The 15,654-nt window shown below is 48.4% G+C and overlaps 1 protein-coding gene across 1 annotated transcript in view; it reads right to left on the bottom strand.

Annotated features, from left to right (window-relative positions):
• Positions 1-701: 701 nt before the first annotated feature.
• SRRM4 (serine/arginine repetitive matrix 4) overlaps positions 702-15,654 on the bottom strand; it is a 161,843-nt gene continuing 146,890 nt past the window's right edge. Inside the window, exons 9-13 of the mRNA XM_065889530.1 lie at positions 12,066-12,367; positions 8,815-9,006; positions 3,513-3,623; positions 2,739-2,879; positions 702-993 (exon numbers count right to left, since the gene is read on the bottom strand). Coding sequence (XP_065745602.1) covers positions 702-993; positions 2,739-2,879; positions 3,513-3,623; positions 8,815-9,006; positions 12,066-12,367 — 1,038 coding nt within the window. The remainder of the gene's footprint in view (positions 994-2,738; positions 2,880-3,512; positions 3,624-8,814; positions 9,007-12,065; positions 12,368-15,654) is intronic.

Here is a 15,654-nt window from a genome sequence, read left to right as displayed (position 1 = left end):
GGAGGTACTGCGAGTGGCACACTGACCCCCTCCTTTTTGCTTCTACACTCACAGCCCGAGAGTCCATCTCCTATCTCCCGACACCTACCCCCAGCTGAAATGTCCATGACCCCTACCCACGTGTCTCCCTTTCTAGGACCCAACAGCCTTCTAGCTTTTGCTCTGGCCTATGTAGGGAGCTGAAAGGACCGGCCCCTCTCCTGGGCCCGAACTGCCCTTGGTCTCTTCTAACATCCACCCCTCACTCCCATCAGGGTCCACACACATGCAGCCATGAGACTGAATGAGAGGAGAATGAGGGCGGGTGTGAGGAAGCACACTGGCCTTCGTGTGCCACCTGCCAGCAGCGGGTGAGCAGAGCTCTCTCTACATTTTCCTGGCCTGACCCAAACTTTTGAGTCACGGACCCATCGCTTCTTACAAACCTTTGAGATTTCTCTGTGCCAACAGAAGGTGGTTCACTCCATATGCTCAGGCCTGAGTTGAGCCCCAGGGTGGTGTGGTGGAGGCTCCTAGGAGCTCGACATAGAGGCTGAAGCCCCCATACCCTCTTTTCCTCCCGCCCCCAGGGGAGCAGGAAGGACAGGGCCCAGGAGCCCTCAATGTCTATACCAAGGAGAAGGCAGAGCGGGCAGGGAGTGGGGGAGGCTGGCAGAGTGAAAGGGGCACCACAGGCAGCCGGCTCAAGGGAGGGCCTTTGCTTAGCGTCTTGTGCTGGAGTAGCTGTCTGCTGAGCTGTAGCTCCGGCTCCGAGAGCATAGGCTGGGGCTGCGGGAGCTGCAGCTGCTGCTAGTGCGGGTCCGGCTGCGGCTGCGGCTGCGGCTGCGGCTGCGGCTGCGGCTGTGGCTGCGGCTGCGGCTGTGGCTGCGGCCGTGGCTCGGGCTCCGGGAAGAGCTTCGGCTGGCTGAGCGGCTGTACCAGGAGGAGGCGCTGCTGAGGCCACTGGATGAAGAGGGGCTGGGCCGGTAGTAGGGGATGGGGCGTTTCCGGGCACTGCAGGGACCAGAGGGAGACGGCATGAGGGCAAGACTCCTCCCAGCCTCAATCCAGGGAGCACAGGCACTGTCCCAAGAGACATTTCCCAGCTCCTCAGGAAAAAAAAATGCAGTCCTGAGAACATCAAGGAGATGCTTTCAGTCTACTGCTGATATGTTTTGAAAAGTCATAATCTCACTTTTTTTTTTTTTAAACACAGCAAGGCTGGGCTCAGGGAGAACCTCCAGCTGGCAACAGTTTTGTTTTGCTATTTTTATTTTTACTAGAACCTTCTATTTATGGCAAAAAGAAGAGGCTGATTTTCCACTCACTGTAGTGCATCAAGTTTCCTCTTGAAATAAATGGACCTCTTAAAAAAAAAGCACATCTATTTACAGAAAATTAAGTAAATGGTACACTTAATAATCAGACAAGGCAAAAGTGGGGGATGGAAGTTTGGGAAACACTGAATGGGTTCATCACGATGGACTATTTGGGGTTGAGTATGGAAACCAGAGCGTCTTTTGGAAATGCAACTCTCTTCCTCTCAGCCTTCCTCCAAGTCCATTCCAAGGATACCTTCGAAAGTCAAGGCAGTGGGTGTACGACTCCCTTCCTGCGTGCCAGACCAAGGCAGGGTGTTCTGTGAGACACTTGAGAAGGCAATGCCATTACTCTGCCTTACTATCTGGGGCACAAGTTCTTCCTCCCCCTTCACGTCACCTCCAGGGAGGAGGCGTGGGAGGCCAGGATCCTTGTGGGTCTCTGGACTGAGCAGCTGACCCTTGGATGACCAGGAGGTAGGCCAACCGATTGTCAAGAGCCATTTTTAGGGCAACATTCAGCCATTCTCTCCATTTCAAGGTCTGAGAAATTTGTGTCCATTTAGACCTCAGGCTTCTCTTCTAGGGCCTTTCTCGTCCAAGACTTTATCTGTTACAGGAATCTTTAACCATCTAGTCTGACCATTCAGTCCATCACAGTGGAACACAGTGGGTTCTAGTGTTCTGCATGTAAGTTTATAAACTGCATTCACATCTCTTTGCCCCTTTTCATTTCATCCTTATGATACTTCTGGGAGTTATTTCCTCCAATAGTTCATGGGTCAGAAAACTTAGATTCTAGGAGATGAAGAGACTTTCCCAGCTCACCTGGAAAGTGGCAGAGCCAACATTCCTCTCCAAAACAGTGCTCCTCCCCTTACCCACTAGGGCTCCCTCCCAGTCCTTTTGGCACCTAAACAATCCTGTTTGCCCTCCCTACACTTGGTTCAGGGTATAATTACCTATGGGTCTCTTCAAGCCTTGCATTCGGGCTGTGGGTCTAAGGGCGGAGGTCTGTTGCCACCGCCTGGCTCCGCCCCCACGCAAAGTCCCGGTTCTGTTCCTTGCTTGGGTCCCCATTCCAAGGCCCGACCTCTTTCTACGGCCCAGCCCCGCCTCCCTCGCCCCCGCTGCATGCGCATATTCCGGCCACACCCGATTCCTCCGGCTGGGCTCACCCCTTTGCGGTCACTGCATTCTACCCAGCCCCGCCGGCCTAGGCCCCACCCGCTTCTTGCAAGCCCGCACGGTGGCTGAGGGTGCTGACTCCCCCGAGGCTTTGAACAGAAACTTCATTTCGGTGGCTGATGGCGGGCAGGGTGTCCCTGAGCTCCCACAACCCTGCAATCCAGCCCCAAGGAGGCCTGGGGAGAGTCTGAGACCCCAGCGGGTGGGAAGGGAGTGGAAGTGAGGGAGGAGGTGGGTGCCTCCTGGCTTCACCTCGTTATTCTCCGCGCCTCCAGGTGGCTCGGGGAGTCTCTCCGGCGCTTCCGCATGGGCGAGTAGGACCGACGTCTCCGCCGCGCTCGCTCGCGCTCCCGCTGCTGCGAATCCTTCTCGCTGTACTTGGGGTCCCGCTCCCTGAAGGGGTGCGGTGGGGATGTTACTGGGGAGCTGGGGCTGGCCTGGCTTTTCGGTGGGAGGGGGGCACTCACTTCCTCCTTACCTTTGCCCTCCCCCTCGCTGGGGCAGGGATGGGGTCTGCACGGGGCCCCTAGGGAGGTGGGAGGGAAAATGACACGGCTGTGGGGAGAGTCTGCATGGATGGGTGGGTACCCGGGGGCGGAGGAGGGCCTTGCAGCTGGACGTGTGTAGGGGTGTCAGCCTTTGAAGGTGGGCATTGCAGGGTGAGGATATGACTGTTAGGTGGGCCCAGGTGCCGAGTAAGAATCAGAACTGGGGGGTATGGACATAGGGATGAGGAGTAGTATTAGGTGTGCGAAGAGTCTGAGGGCTGGGGTGTGGCCGTTGGAGTGTTTGCGGTGAGTACATGAGAACGCTGGGATGTACTGGGGGCCTGACTGCCACTCCAGACACGGCAAAGGGAACCACTATGATGCTGTGTCATCTCCCATCCGTAACCCGGCAGGGCTTGACCAGAGAGAAACTCGCGGGGCTTGGGAGACGCCCCAGAGAAGCAAGTCGAGGAGGCGATGCCAGACAGGCGGATCCGAGCAAAGGAGTGGGGACTGGGGGGGGGGGGGGGGGCGGTACCTGCTGGGACTGTAGCGGGAGTAGCTGGGGCTGCGGCGGGACCTAGAGCTTCTGCTAGGCGGGCTCCTCTTGCCAGAGTTGGAGGAATAGCTGGGAGAGCGGGAGGAGGACCTGGAAGAGAGGAGACAGCCTCTGAGGGGCCTGCTGAGCTCTGCCGGGCTTGCCCCGTCTGTCCAGCGTTTTATTCAGCTGGTCTCCAGGCCTTTTTACTTCTGGAGGCCAGGCAAAGGAACCAAGCCCTTACCTGAGGATGAAATCCCCTCCCTTTTGGATGGTTAATAATGATATCAACCACTTCCCCTTATTGAGTTCTTCCTCTCTTGGCCACGTGTTAGCTGTGTGACCTTTGGGCAGTTGATTTCACTTCTCTGGGCCACTACTTTCTGATCTGTAAAATGGGCTAATTGTACTTACCCCATAGAATTGTAAATTAAACGTGTAAATTAGGGTCAATTACTTAGCATCTTGGCATATAGTCAGCACACAGGAAATGTTTATTATTATATGAGTATTATATATTCTACTATGTGCCAGATTTTGAACTAATTTTTTTTATATCTTTATCGGAGTATAATTGCTTTACAATGGTGTGTTAGTTTCTGCTTTACATATATCCCCATATCCCCTCCCTCTTGAGCCTCCCTCCCACCCTCCCTATCCCACCCCTCTAGGTGGTCACAAAGCACTGAGCTGACCTCCCTGTGCTATGTAGCTGCTTCCCAGTAGCCATCCACTTTACATTTGGCAGTGTATATATGTCAATGCTACTGTTTCACTTCGTGCCAGCTTCCCCTCCCCCCACTGTGTCCTCACGTCCGTTCTCTACATCTGTGTCTTTATTCCGGCTCTACCACTAGGTTCATCAGCACCAGTTTTTTCGATTCCATATATGTGCGTTAGCATGCGGTATTTGTTGTTCTCTTTCTGACTTGCTTCACTCTGTATGACAGACTCTAGGTCCACCCACTTCATTACGAATAACTCAATTTCGTTCCTTTTTATGGCTGAGTAATATTCCACTGTATATATGTGCCACATCTTCTTTATCCATTCATCTGCCGATGGACATTTAGGTTGCTTCCATGTCCTGGCTACTGTAAATAGTGCTGCAATGAACATTGTGGTACATGTATCTTTTTGAATTATGGTTTTCTCAGGGTATATGCCCAGTAGTGGGATTGCTGGGTCATATGGTAGTTCTATTTTTTTTTTTTTTTTTTTTGCTGTACGTGGGCCTCTTACTGTTGTGGCCTCTCCTGTTGCAGAGCACAGGCTCCGGACGCGCAGGCTCAGCGGCCACGGCGCATGGGCCCAGCCGCTCCGCGGCATGTGGGATCTTCCCGGACTGGGGCACGAACCCGTGTCCCCGGCACCGGCAGGCAGACTCTCACCACTACCAGGGAAGCCTGGTAGTTCTATTTTTATTGAACTAATGTTTTGTGTATATTATCTTATTTAATCCTCAGCATTTCCTAGGGTTAGGTACTATTATCAATCCCATTCTATAGATGAGGACACAGAGGCAGAGAGAGATGATGTATTGGGTTGGCCAAAAAGTGCCTTTGCTTTTTAAGTAAAAATAAAAGACACATTGTTCATTTTCACCAGGAACTTTACTGAACAACATATTCACCCTTTTGTTCCACTACCTTCTGCCATTTTTCAGGCGACTTCATAATTCCATCTTCCCCAAACTTTTTATCTTTTTGAGCCAAGAACTGTTCCAGGTGCCTTTTACAGTCTTCCAGGGAATTGAAATTTTTTCCATTAAGAGAATTTTGTAAAGACTTAAATAAATGGAAACCTGAAGGTGCAATGTCTTGTTCAAAGGTGGCGGATGAATCAGAACTTCCCAGCCAAGCTGTAACAGTTTTTGCCTGGTCATCAAAGACACATGTGGTCTTGTCTTACCCTGATGGAAGATTATGCATTTTCTGTTGACTAATTCTGGATGCTTTCCATTGAGTGTTGCTTTCAGTTGGTCTAATTGGAAGCAGTACTTGTTGGAATTGTTTGGTTTTCCAGAAGGAGCTCATAATAGAGGACTCTCTTCCAATCCCACCACATATACAACATCGCCTTCTTTGGATGAAGAACAGCCTTTGGTGTGGTTGTTCATTTCGCTCTCCCCGCGATCTCTTCCGCTCCAGACAACTGAACAGTATCCACTTTTCAGCGCCCACCACAATTTGTTTTAAAAACGGAACGTTTTCATTACGTTTAAGTAGAGAATCACATGCGGAAATATGGTCAAGAAGGTTTTTTTCCGCTTATGTGGAACCCAAACATCAAAGCAATTAACATAACCAAGCTGGTGCAAATGATTTTCAATGCTTGATCTGAATATTTTGAGTCTGTCAGCTATCTCCTGCATGGCATAACGCTGACTGTTCTCAATGAATGTCTCGATTTGGCCGCTATCAACTTCACTGGTCTACCTGACTGTGAAGCATCGTCCAGTGAGAAATCTCCAGCACAGAACTTCGCAAACCACTTTTGACATGTTTGATCAGTCACAGCACCTTCTCCATATACTGCACAAATCTTTTTTTGCATTTCAGTTGCATTTTTACCTTTCTTGAAATCATAAAGAATAGTATGCCAAAAAAGTTGTTTTTCTTCCATCTCCAATATTAAAATGGCTACACAAAAATTCGCCGATTTTGATGTCTTTTTTTTGAAATTTTGAAACTTTATTTTTTTTAAGTTTATTTTATATATTTAATATAATTATATTTAATACTTTTATTAATTTTAATATAGTGTTTTCCTTTTAACATCTTTATTGGAGTATAATTGCTTTACAATGGTGTTAGTTTCTGCTTTATAACAAAGTGAGTCAGCTATACATATATCCCCAAATATCCTCCCTCATGCACACTGATATGACAGCTGTCACATACACTCTAACAAAATTGTTTTGAATCAAGTTAAAGACAACTAAGTGCTACTAGAGCCATCTTACAGAAAAAACCAAACAAACCTTTTGGCCAACCCAATAATTTGTTCAAGGTCACTCGGCTGGTAAGGGGTTTGAACCCAGGTCTGTTTGGCTACAAAGTGCTCCTGACTTCTGCTAGACCACACTGTTGTGCACCCGAATTACGAACCCCTGTGCGATTTCCAGTCTTCTTCCCTCTTGCTAATGCCTCCCACGTTTAGAGAACGACTGCCTTGCTTTCTCCACCACTTTCCTAGGAACATCTACCCTTCTTTCTCAGTCTTTCAAATAATTTTCATCTCACAGTTGCTGATTTGATCTGCTAGTAGTTCCTGCCAGGGTTCAGAGGGATTATGTGGCCATGTCTGTGTTCAGTGGGAAAGAGGGCTGTGATGGATTAGCAATGTCTGCTACAGGCACAGGAATGAGTAGCGGGGGACACTCTCTCATGCTCTGTTTTTGCCAGCTTTCCCTCACAGGAATACTAGCAAAGTTTTCCCGTCCTTTTCAGTTTGAAAAGAAGTCTTGCTCTGACTTGCCCTCACCCAGGTGTTCCTTAGCCCCTTCCTACTTTCTTAGGTGATCATAATAACCATTGCCTTGGGACTCTATTCTTACATGTTGCCCAGCGTGATGGAAGGAGTGTGGACAAGTAATACAGCTCCTCCAGTCTTAGTGCCCTGGGACAGTGTCCAGCTATGGCCCCTGAAAAATTTGCTTTGCCAACTTGCTCTTTGGCTATATATTGAGAGACATTATAAAAAAGAGTTACGATGCAACAATGCTTTTGGACACTTTGAAAGGACGTCAGGCATTTCTAGCCACTGTACCACATAGTGTCCCTTTTCTGTGGAGCCATGTGAATAATTTTTCATACTTAAAACTCAGAAATAACTGCTCTTCCAAGCAACTGGTTCAATTTTTATCTTTTTTGTTAATAATGTAAAGGGACAATTTCCCTTTTTGCCTTGTCTGCCAGGGAGCTCAGAGTCACATTTGCAGCACACCTCCATAGCAATAACCGTCATCCCTCGGTATCTGCAGGGGATTGATTCCAGGAGTCCCTGCAGATACCAGAACCTGCAGGTGCTCAAGTCCCTTATATAAAATGGCATAGTATATTGAATACACTGGCCTTTCATAACCAGGGATGTGGAACCCACAGATACAGATGGCCAACCATACAGAATGGTAGGACATGGCTTTGGGACTTAACCTTCCTCCTGATTTAATTTTATTTCTCTCAATTTTCCTTTTAGCCTGATTTGCTCTTCTACTTATGTCACTCCATCATGTTGAATATTTCTGTTAGCTTCCTTGCCTCCTTATTTTGAATGAACTGGTCTTGAGGTAACCACCTACGTAAGCAACTGTTTTTTGATACGGTTGCCGAAGAGGAATAGTTGGGTTGCTGTTGGAAGTTCTTGTTTGTAGAGGGAAGCTGGACTCCATGAAGCTGTGGGTTGATTAGATTGGATGGAATCTTCCAATTCCTGAGATCGCATGTCTCTGCATTCTGCCATATCGTTATTCCACATGAGAAAATCAAACAATAACCAGGGGTTATTAGAATTGAGTGGTAAAGTGAAAAAAATGGGCACAATTCTTCTCCCTGTATCCATGCCCCTTGCAGTGTGATTTTGCAGTTCCTCCCACTAAGAGGAGCATCCCTTGCATCTATCTGGATTGGTCCTCTGACTTGCAATGGCTAAGAAAACAGCTGAAGAGGTCATGCCTGTTCCAAGCCGAGGCCTTGCACACTACTTCTCTCTCTTGGAACCCTGCCATCACCATGTGAACGAGCCCAGACAAGCCTGCTGGAAGATGTGAGGCCACATGGAGCAGAGATGAATCAGCTGGGGTCATTCAAACCAGCCAGCCCCCAGACAACCCACCAGCTAATGGAAGACACATGCATGAACCCAAGAGAGAACAGAAGAAGAACCACTCAGCTGAGCCCAGCCCAAACTGCTGATCCACTGAATCAAGAACCGACGAAAAACTTATTGATAAGGATGCTACACTGGGGGGATAATTTTTATGCAGCAGAAGATAACTGATACACGTGAATGCATCCTCATGCCAATAACAACAATCAAAACTGGTATTATATTCCAAGTACTGATCTAAGTGTCTTATAGTCCTCAGAACAATCCTTCAGGGTAAGTATTGTTACGGTTTTCATTTTGCAGGGGAGGAAACTAAGGCTCAGACAGGTTAACTGACAACCAAGGCCACCAGTGAGTAATAGATAGAATGGGCATTCAAACTCAAATCTGTTCCACTCCTGTCGCCTGGTGGTCAAACGACATCTCCAGTTACCTTAACTAGCTGCAGAGCCAAGGTCAAAATTGCACTCACCTTTTCCCAGAGGAGGTGGATCGGCTCCTGGTGTACCTGGGGGAGGTCCTGGGGTTTGGAGATCTGGAGGAGTGGGCGCTGGCACAGGACGAGCTGCGGGAGCGCCCTCTCATGGGGGAGCTCCGGGCTGTGGATGGGACCAAACTGGACTTCTTCACCTCGGTGCACTCCAGACAGGGTGACTGGAATCCTCTGCAGAGGGGAGAATGGCTGTTAGCACTGGCCCGCCCGCTGGTCCAGGGCATCTTCAGCTGATACTCACCTCCGTACTTTGCCTCGGCTGTGGTGCTCTCAGAACCCCCCATCCACCTTTCCCCGTCTTACTACCTCTGGAAAGACTTCCCAGACCACGGATGTTAGTGGAGCAGAGATAGAGTAGGACACATACCACAGGGTGCGTGATGGGTATGATCCAATCACATGGTGGAAGATTTCGTCCCTTTCCAGTCCCTCTGATCATATGAATGAGAAAGCCCGGGTTGGGTACTAGGGGGGTTTTACTGTCTCTTTAATGCTTGCAATCTCCCAAAGAGAGAGAGAGCAGGCCTGAGACTCAGAACCTTGGGCAGGCAACTGTAACTAACCAGAATTAAATACAGTGATTGAATCATATGTATTTTCACAGGTGCATTCTATTGAGGACAGGTGATACAAATTTTCTATTTAAGATAGTACTACAAGTTTCCTCATATTAAAAAGTGAGTTTATTAAAGTAAATAAGAGTAACAGTAGTATCTGGATACAGAACGACTCAAGAAAGTGACATGTAGTTGGTTTAAGTTGGGAAACTGGCGTAGCCCATTTTGCAGATGGGGGACTGGAGACCCAAAGAAGGGTGGAGGCTTGTACAAATTCACCCAAAGCACAGGGTCCTGTCATATTCTCACCTTGCCTAGAACCATGCTGGGTTCCTGTTGGTTCTCAGTAAGGACATGCTCATTGGGATTGGGCCAAGGGTCAAGTTCAAATAACATTAATGTAGTTTCATCCTGACCCAGCCCCTGCCCATACGCCATTCTCAGCTCTGGCACTTCCCTCTCTTGACTCCAGCCATAATGGACTACTTGTCCCTCCTGGAATATTCCTATTCCCTTCCTTGTCTGCAGGCTTTAGAACATTCCCACTGCCTGGAACCCTCTTCACTTGACAACTCCTACTCATGGTTCAGGCTTTCGACCCCCCTAAGGCTGGTTGTGTGACCTCCATTGTGTTATCAGAGCCCCCAGGCCCCAATGCCTCCCCCCACCCCTAGATGGCTCGCTTGGTCTTATAATTGCTGTCTCCCTCCCCCAGACGTGGAGCTCCCTGGGGACAGGACTCATGTCTCTCTGGACACTGTATCCCAGCACCAGGACAGAGCCTGAGACAAATGTCCTAGGTCATTGATAAACAGCTGTGGAAAAAACAGGCTGAGCCCCTGCACATCCTGGGAGCTTCACAGCATCATCTCATTTAGCCCCCAACAACCCTAGGAAGTTGGCACTATTATTATCCCTTATTTACAGAGAAGACCCAGAAGGGTGAGTTGCTTGCTCACGGCCACCCAGAGTCTCAAACCCTGATCTGTCCAGCCCTGAAGCCCACGTCCCTGCTACCTTGCCAGCCCCTGCCTTTACTGTCTGTGGTTCCCCTGATTTAGAGCTGATGTCTCTTCCATTCTGCCCTCTGCTCATAGCTGACATGACATAAATAGCCACGGATCTAAAGATCATCTATACTTCACAGTGAAAGGCTGGGTCTAAGTTACTTAATTTGGCTGTCCACATAGATCAGATTAAGCAGGTGACTGCTAAATGCTGTTCAGGCTTAACTCCAGTTCTGGAGACAGATCTGTGTTTCAATCCCGGTGTCCGCCCTTATTAAGTGAGGTTCTTAACTGCTCTGAGCTTGGTTCACCATCAGCTAAAAAAGAATTATAACACAACCTATCCCATAAAGGTTTCAGAAGGAGTTTAGGAAGATTATCTATGGAAAGCACCTGGCATAGTACCTCAGGGCTCCATAAATACTAGCTGCCGTTATTATTTTTGTTGTTGTTGCTATTCTCAGTATTTCCTGCATAACAGCCCTGAAGTATATGAGTAGATATCTGGGAACATCACTGCCTGTTCTTGGAGACATGGACGTTTGCTCTGACCCAGCCCTGGCTCCCAGCCGAGCTTGGGTGTGAACTGAGGCCAGGGATGCCCCGAGGCAGGCAGATCCATCCCTCTCCACCCTCTCACCACTGGCAACCACTCATCTTTTCACCGTCTCCATAGCTTTGCCTTCTCCAGAAGGTCTTGTAGTTGGAATCGTAGAATATGCAGCCTTTTCAGATTGGCTTCTTTCTATTAGTAACGTGGATTTAAGTTTCCTCCCTGTCTTTTCGTTGATTGGTAGCTTGTTTCTTTTTAGTGCTGAATAGTATTCCATTGTGTGTATGGACCACAGTTTATTTATCTCTTCACCTATTGAAGGATATCTTGGTTGCTTCCAAATCTGGGCATGAATAAAGCTGCTATAAAAACATCCATGTGTAGGTTTTTGTATGGACATAAATTTTCAATGCGTTTGGGTAAATACTGTGGTATACTTTAAAATGACAGTGACTTTAAATGTTAGACTTTCTCCTCTGATTATTGGCAAACTGATATCTGTTTTTTCCTGCCCAGCCTCCATCCCTCCTCCTGATAACAGTACCCTGCTTTTCCTTCAGAGAACCAGACATTCCCCAGTTTTAGTGTACATGGGAAGACTCATTAGCCCTGATGGTGGCATATGACAAGTTCTAGCCAAGAATACTGCATCCCCTGGGCAGTGTGATTGGTCTAGTGTGGGCAGATGACCCAAGCTGGGCCAAGCAGAGTCAATGAGCACTTGCCCTGATATTCTGCTGAAATTCTCGGGAAAGAGGCATTTTCCTTCCATTGGCTGGCTAGACGGATAGAATGTTAACTGGATGGCATCTTTGCCAATGCTTTGGGAGGATCTGCTAGAAAATAAAGCCAAGAGAGGGGGAAGCAGAACTGAGAGATGTAATAGGAAAGACAGATTCCTGATGACATATTTTTTGAGACCCTGGATCCAGCTATACCTGAAGCTGATCTCCTTGGATAGTTTTTTCAAAAATGATGCCAATCTCTCTCTCTCTCTCTCTCTTTCTCTCAAATAAAAGAGCTGGAGTCTGTGTGTGTGGTGTAGTGCTAGGGTGAGAGACTGAGATTGTGGAGCTCAGGCAGGACCCCCTCCTGCCACCCAGGTGCACTGACCTTGACTCTCTGCCCCTGCTGGTGGGGGAGAGATTCTCCAAAGCGGCCCCCTCGTTCTGGGGGGAGGAGGTGGTGAAGGAGTTCCCTGAATCAGAGGTGTTGCCGCTGTTGGGGCCCCGGCTCTTGCTCAGGCCCCCAGTGGGGCTCTCCTTCTCCTGACCCCGAGACCTGGCTGAGCTGATCTGCATGGAGGGTGGCGAGGAGGTGTCATTGCCCGAGTCATACTCCTGGGAGCGTCCTCGGGACGTGGCGAGCAGCCTGGCAGTTCTGGTAAAGAGGGTAGCAGCCCCCGGCCCAGTGATCTGAAAGCAAAAACACCCGTCGGACACTGCTGCGCGCTGGGTCTGCGGGCTGTGTCTAAATAACCAAGAAATGTTTACCATCATGATGCACTGCAACGAAAGGAAAGAGAGAGAGGAGAGGCAAGAAGAGACGCCAAAAGACAAAAGCACAAATTCCTAAAAGAATACCACAGAAGGGAGATCTTTTCTTTACCCCCTTCTAGGATAACTGGAAGATTTAGGTATCATGCAGAGAAAAAAGCATGCGATCCAGATTAAACCAAAGAAAAAGGAAATGATACAAAATTTAATTTCTACGGAATTAAACGAAAGCAACAACTTAAGAGAAGGGGGGGTGTAAACACCCTTAACCTAAAACAATAATAAAAATAAAGAAAAGTGGGGGGAAAGAAAGGAGGCTATGGGCCTGAAAAAATATATCTTGAAACTTAAGAACAAAAAAAGGAGATAAAGCCAAAAATTTAAACGTCAACCAGATCCTCAACAAATTTGACTTTTTTTTTTTTTAAAGAAAAAGTTGCCCGAATAGAACCCTAAACAAATATCACATGGGGAAAAGAAATGAAATAAAGATGAGAGGTTCTTTTTAATATAAAGTCAAGGTCACAAAATGATATTTTAGTAGTTTTCAACTAAAGGGGAAAAGAAAGAGGGGACAAAAAATAAAAAATGGAAGTCAAACTGTCTGACGGAAAACAAACAAAAAAAAGCTCTCTACGGATATCTGCGTGTGTCCTTTTCCCCCTGGAGAAGGTAGCTAAGGCGCTCGAGTGGCTTCTAATAAATTCTCTCATGTCTTTGCGGATTATATCCACTTACCAAGCAAGAACTCCTCCTTTAGTAGGTAGGTAAGGTGTAAGAGAAAGGGAAGAGCGGGCAAGGTGAGTCCATCATTAGAGTCGCAAATGACAAGAAAAAACACACACCTTTCTGTACATCCTCACACTTGGCCCTCAACTTTGGGTTTTGGGTTTTCAGTGTTCTTGACAGGTGAAGCATCACTTCTGGTTGGCTTTCTCAGTAACGGGACCTCAAGCCATCAACACTAACCTCATCAGTCCCTTAATGCCCAAGTTGGATCAAGAAACCCTTGCTGACAATGCAGATGGCGGCTAGAGTTCGCATCAATGTAAGGTGTCAAGATGGGGGGCGGGGAACAGGGAAGGTGTGCTTGTGACAAACGGCTTTGGGAGGGGCTGCCTTGGGGTGCCTGGGAATGAGGAGGGGTCCCCAGGATCCTGTGTGGGGCTGATCTAGGACAGATGAAGGAGTAAAGGAGGCGAGGGAGAGACAGCCCTCGGGAAGGCTATGGTGTGTTTAGAAGTACAATGGATGGTTTTCTTTAAACGTTCAGACCAGTCTCACAGCTGGGATGACATAGTGGGTTTGGTTCTGGTCCCGCAACAATACCATGCTTAGATGTGGGCAAGATGGACCTCTGCCCTGGGTCTCCTCCAGCAATAACCATCCCTTTGGGGTGAGAAATCTATGGGGCTGAGAAGGCACCACCTGTAAACCACTCCCCCTGAAATGACTCTCTGGGGACCTGAAATCCCAGAATTCTCTGTTTAAATGACCCCTGAGTCCCCTTCCAGGGTCTCTGCAGGATCATCCATGGATCTATCCTCCCAGGGGTAGACCATGCTTCAAGTGTGCACATTCCTAGGTCAAAGTGTGGCTATTTGAACAGAAGTTGGATGTTCAGGCTTAGGTGTCCGTGTGCTTGGGTGGGAGGTCCATCACGGTGCTGGACAGTGCAAGGACATGGGGGGAGAATGGGAGGGGCCAGGGCCTCGGGGCAGTTTCTCTCTACACTGTCATGTTGTGGCCTGGCGCTCCGAGGGGTCCAAGATTCTAAATCCAAATCTGACTTTCCAGATCATTTTGAAGGTATGTTTGCCAAGATAGGAGAACCTATTTCATCTAAGTTTGATGGCTTGATTTATAAACATTTGCATATATAGTGTGTGGCTCTCCTTCTATGCGCTTGTCCCAGGCCCTGCAAATATTAGTGTAGGCCTCACCATCAAAAGCCTGCTTCTCCCACCCAGTTTCTCCCATGCACCTTGGGCCTAAAGAAGGGGGACTTCTGGGCTTTCTTAAGGAAACCCTTCTGCCTTCTCAGCAGTTGGTCATGAGGGTGAGATACAGAGACAACGGAACTGTGAGAATAACAGTGATGACTCCACCAGCTCAGGATATCAGCTCCTGGAGCTGGGGAGGTGGGACTTCCTTTGCAGATTCTCCCAGGAGGCTTTGCACACAGACAAGGTGGTGGTCCAGCTTTACCAAGTTCCACCCAGCGTGGCTGCCACTGTACATGCTTGGCAATCTGGCTAGCTTTGCTCTGGGACAAGGGACCTCAAAATAAGGTTGCCCAAGTGGGGTTTTCTAGTGTGAGACTTCTTTAAAAATTAATGTAAAGGCCCTTTTTCCATTCAGCTCCTTTCTGTCTTGCAGTTTGCAAGTTGGATGCCATATCCTTCCCACCTCTGAGAGTTCAATGGCTACATATGTATTTCCACCACCTCTGTCAGGAATGACAAAGCATCGTGCCAGGCAATTAGATCCTGGGACCTGGGCTCTCAGGCTGGGGCTTGGTCTGGGGATGGGCTCATGGAATCTTTGTCTCAGAGACAGTGAATGTTTGGTAGCCAGTGTATCACAAGTGACTCAGGTGAACCCCTCCTGGAAGGAACCAGGCTGGACCATGAATACAATGGTTTCCAGTATCCTATGGCTTTTGCTACCTGGAGGCATCCAGTCTGGGCCTTTCTCTGCCCAGGTACTTGTTTCCACCCTGACTACTAATTTCAAAGGATATGTCCTGGTGCATCAAGAGTCCCCAGGGGGAAGGATCTCCTGAACATAAGGCTCCTCGGGGCTCGTGGATATAGAAGGGGACTTTGCCCTTTTCACATTCTCAACCCCACATCCTGAGCTCACAGGGACACTTTCAGAGTGTCGCTACCTGACCACGGCCACTATCCACGTGCAACTTGTGTGATCAGAACTGAGAAGTCTCTAAGGCATCATGCCCTCCCATCGGCACGAAAAACAGAGATAAATGTACTACTGAAATGCCCTCATTGGGCTGACCCTGGGGCTTGAAAATACCAACCTCTCCTGCTTGTTTAAAAGTCCCATTTCTTTGGATGAATCTAAATTCTTTGACATGCGTGACAGTGCCGACACTTCACAGCTCAACCCTGTGTCCTTCACAAACCTCATCTCTTCCATATACCCGCCCCCCCAACTCTGGCCCCCACGACCTTAGGCCAATCGAT

This window comes from Phocoena phocoena, chromosome 13, assembly GCF_963924675.1.
Source record: "Phocoena phocoena chromosome 13, mPhoPho1.1, whole genome shotgun sequence".
Taxonomy (NCBI): domain Eukaryota; kingdom Metazoa; phylum Chordata; class Mammalia; order Artiodactyla; family Phocoenidae; genus Phocoena; species Phocoena phocoena.
The sequence above is the reverse complement of the archived record's forward strand: the minus strand, read 5'-3'. Positions and strand labels throughout refer to the sequence as shown.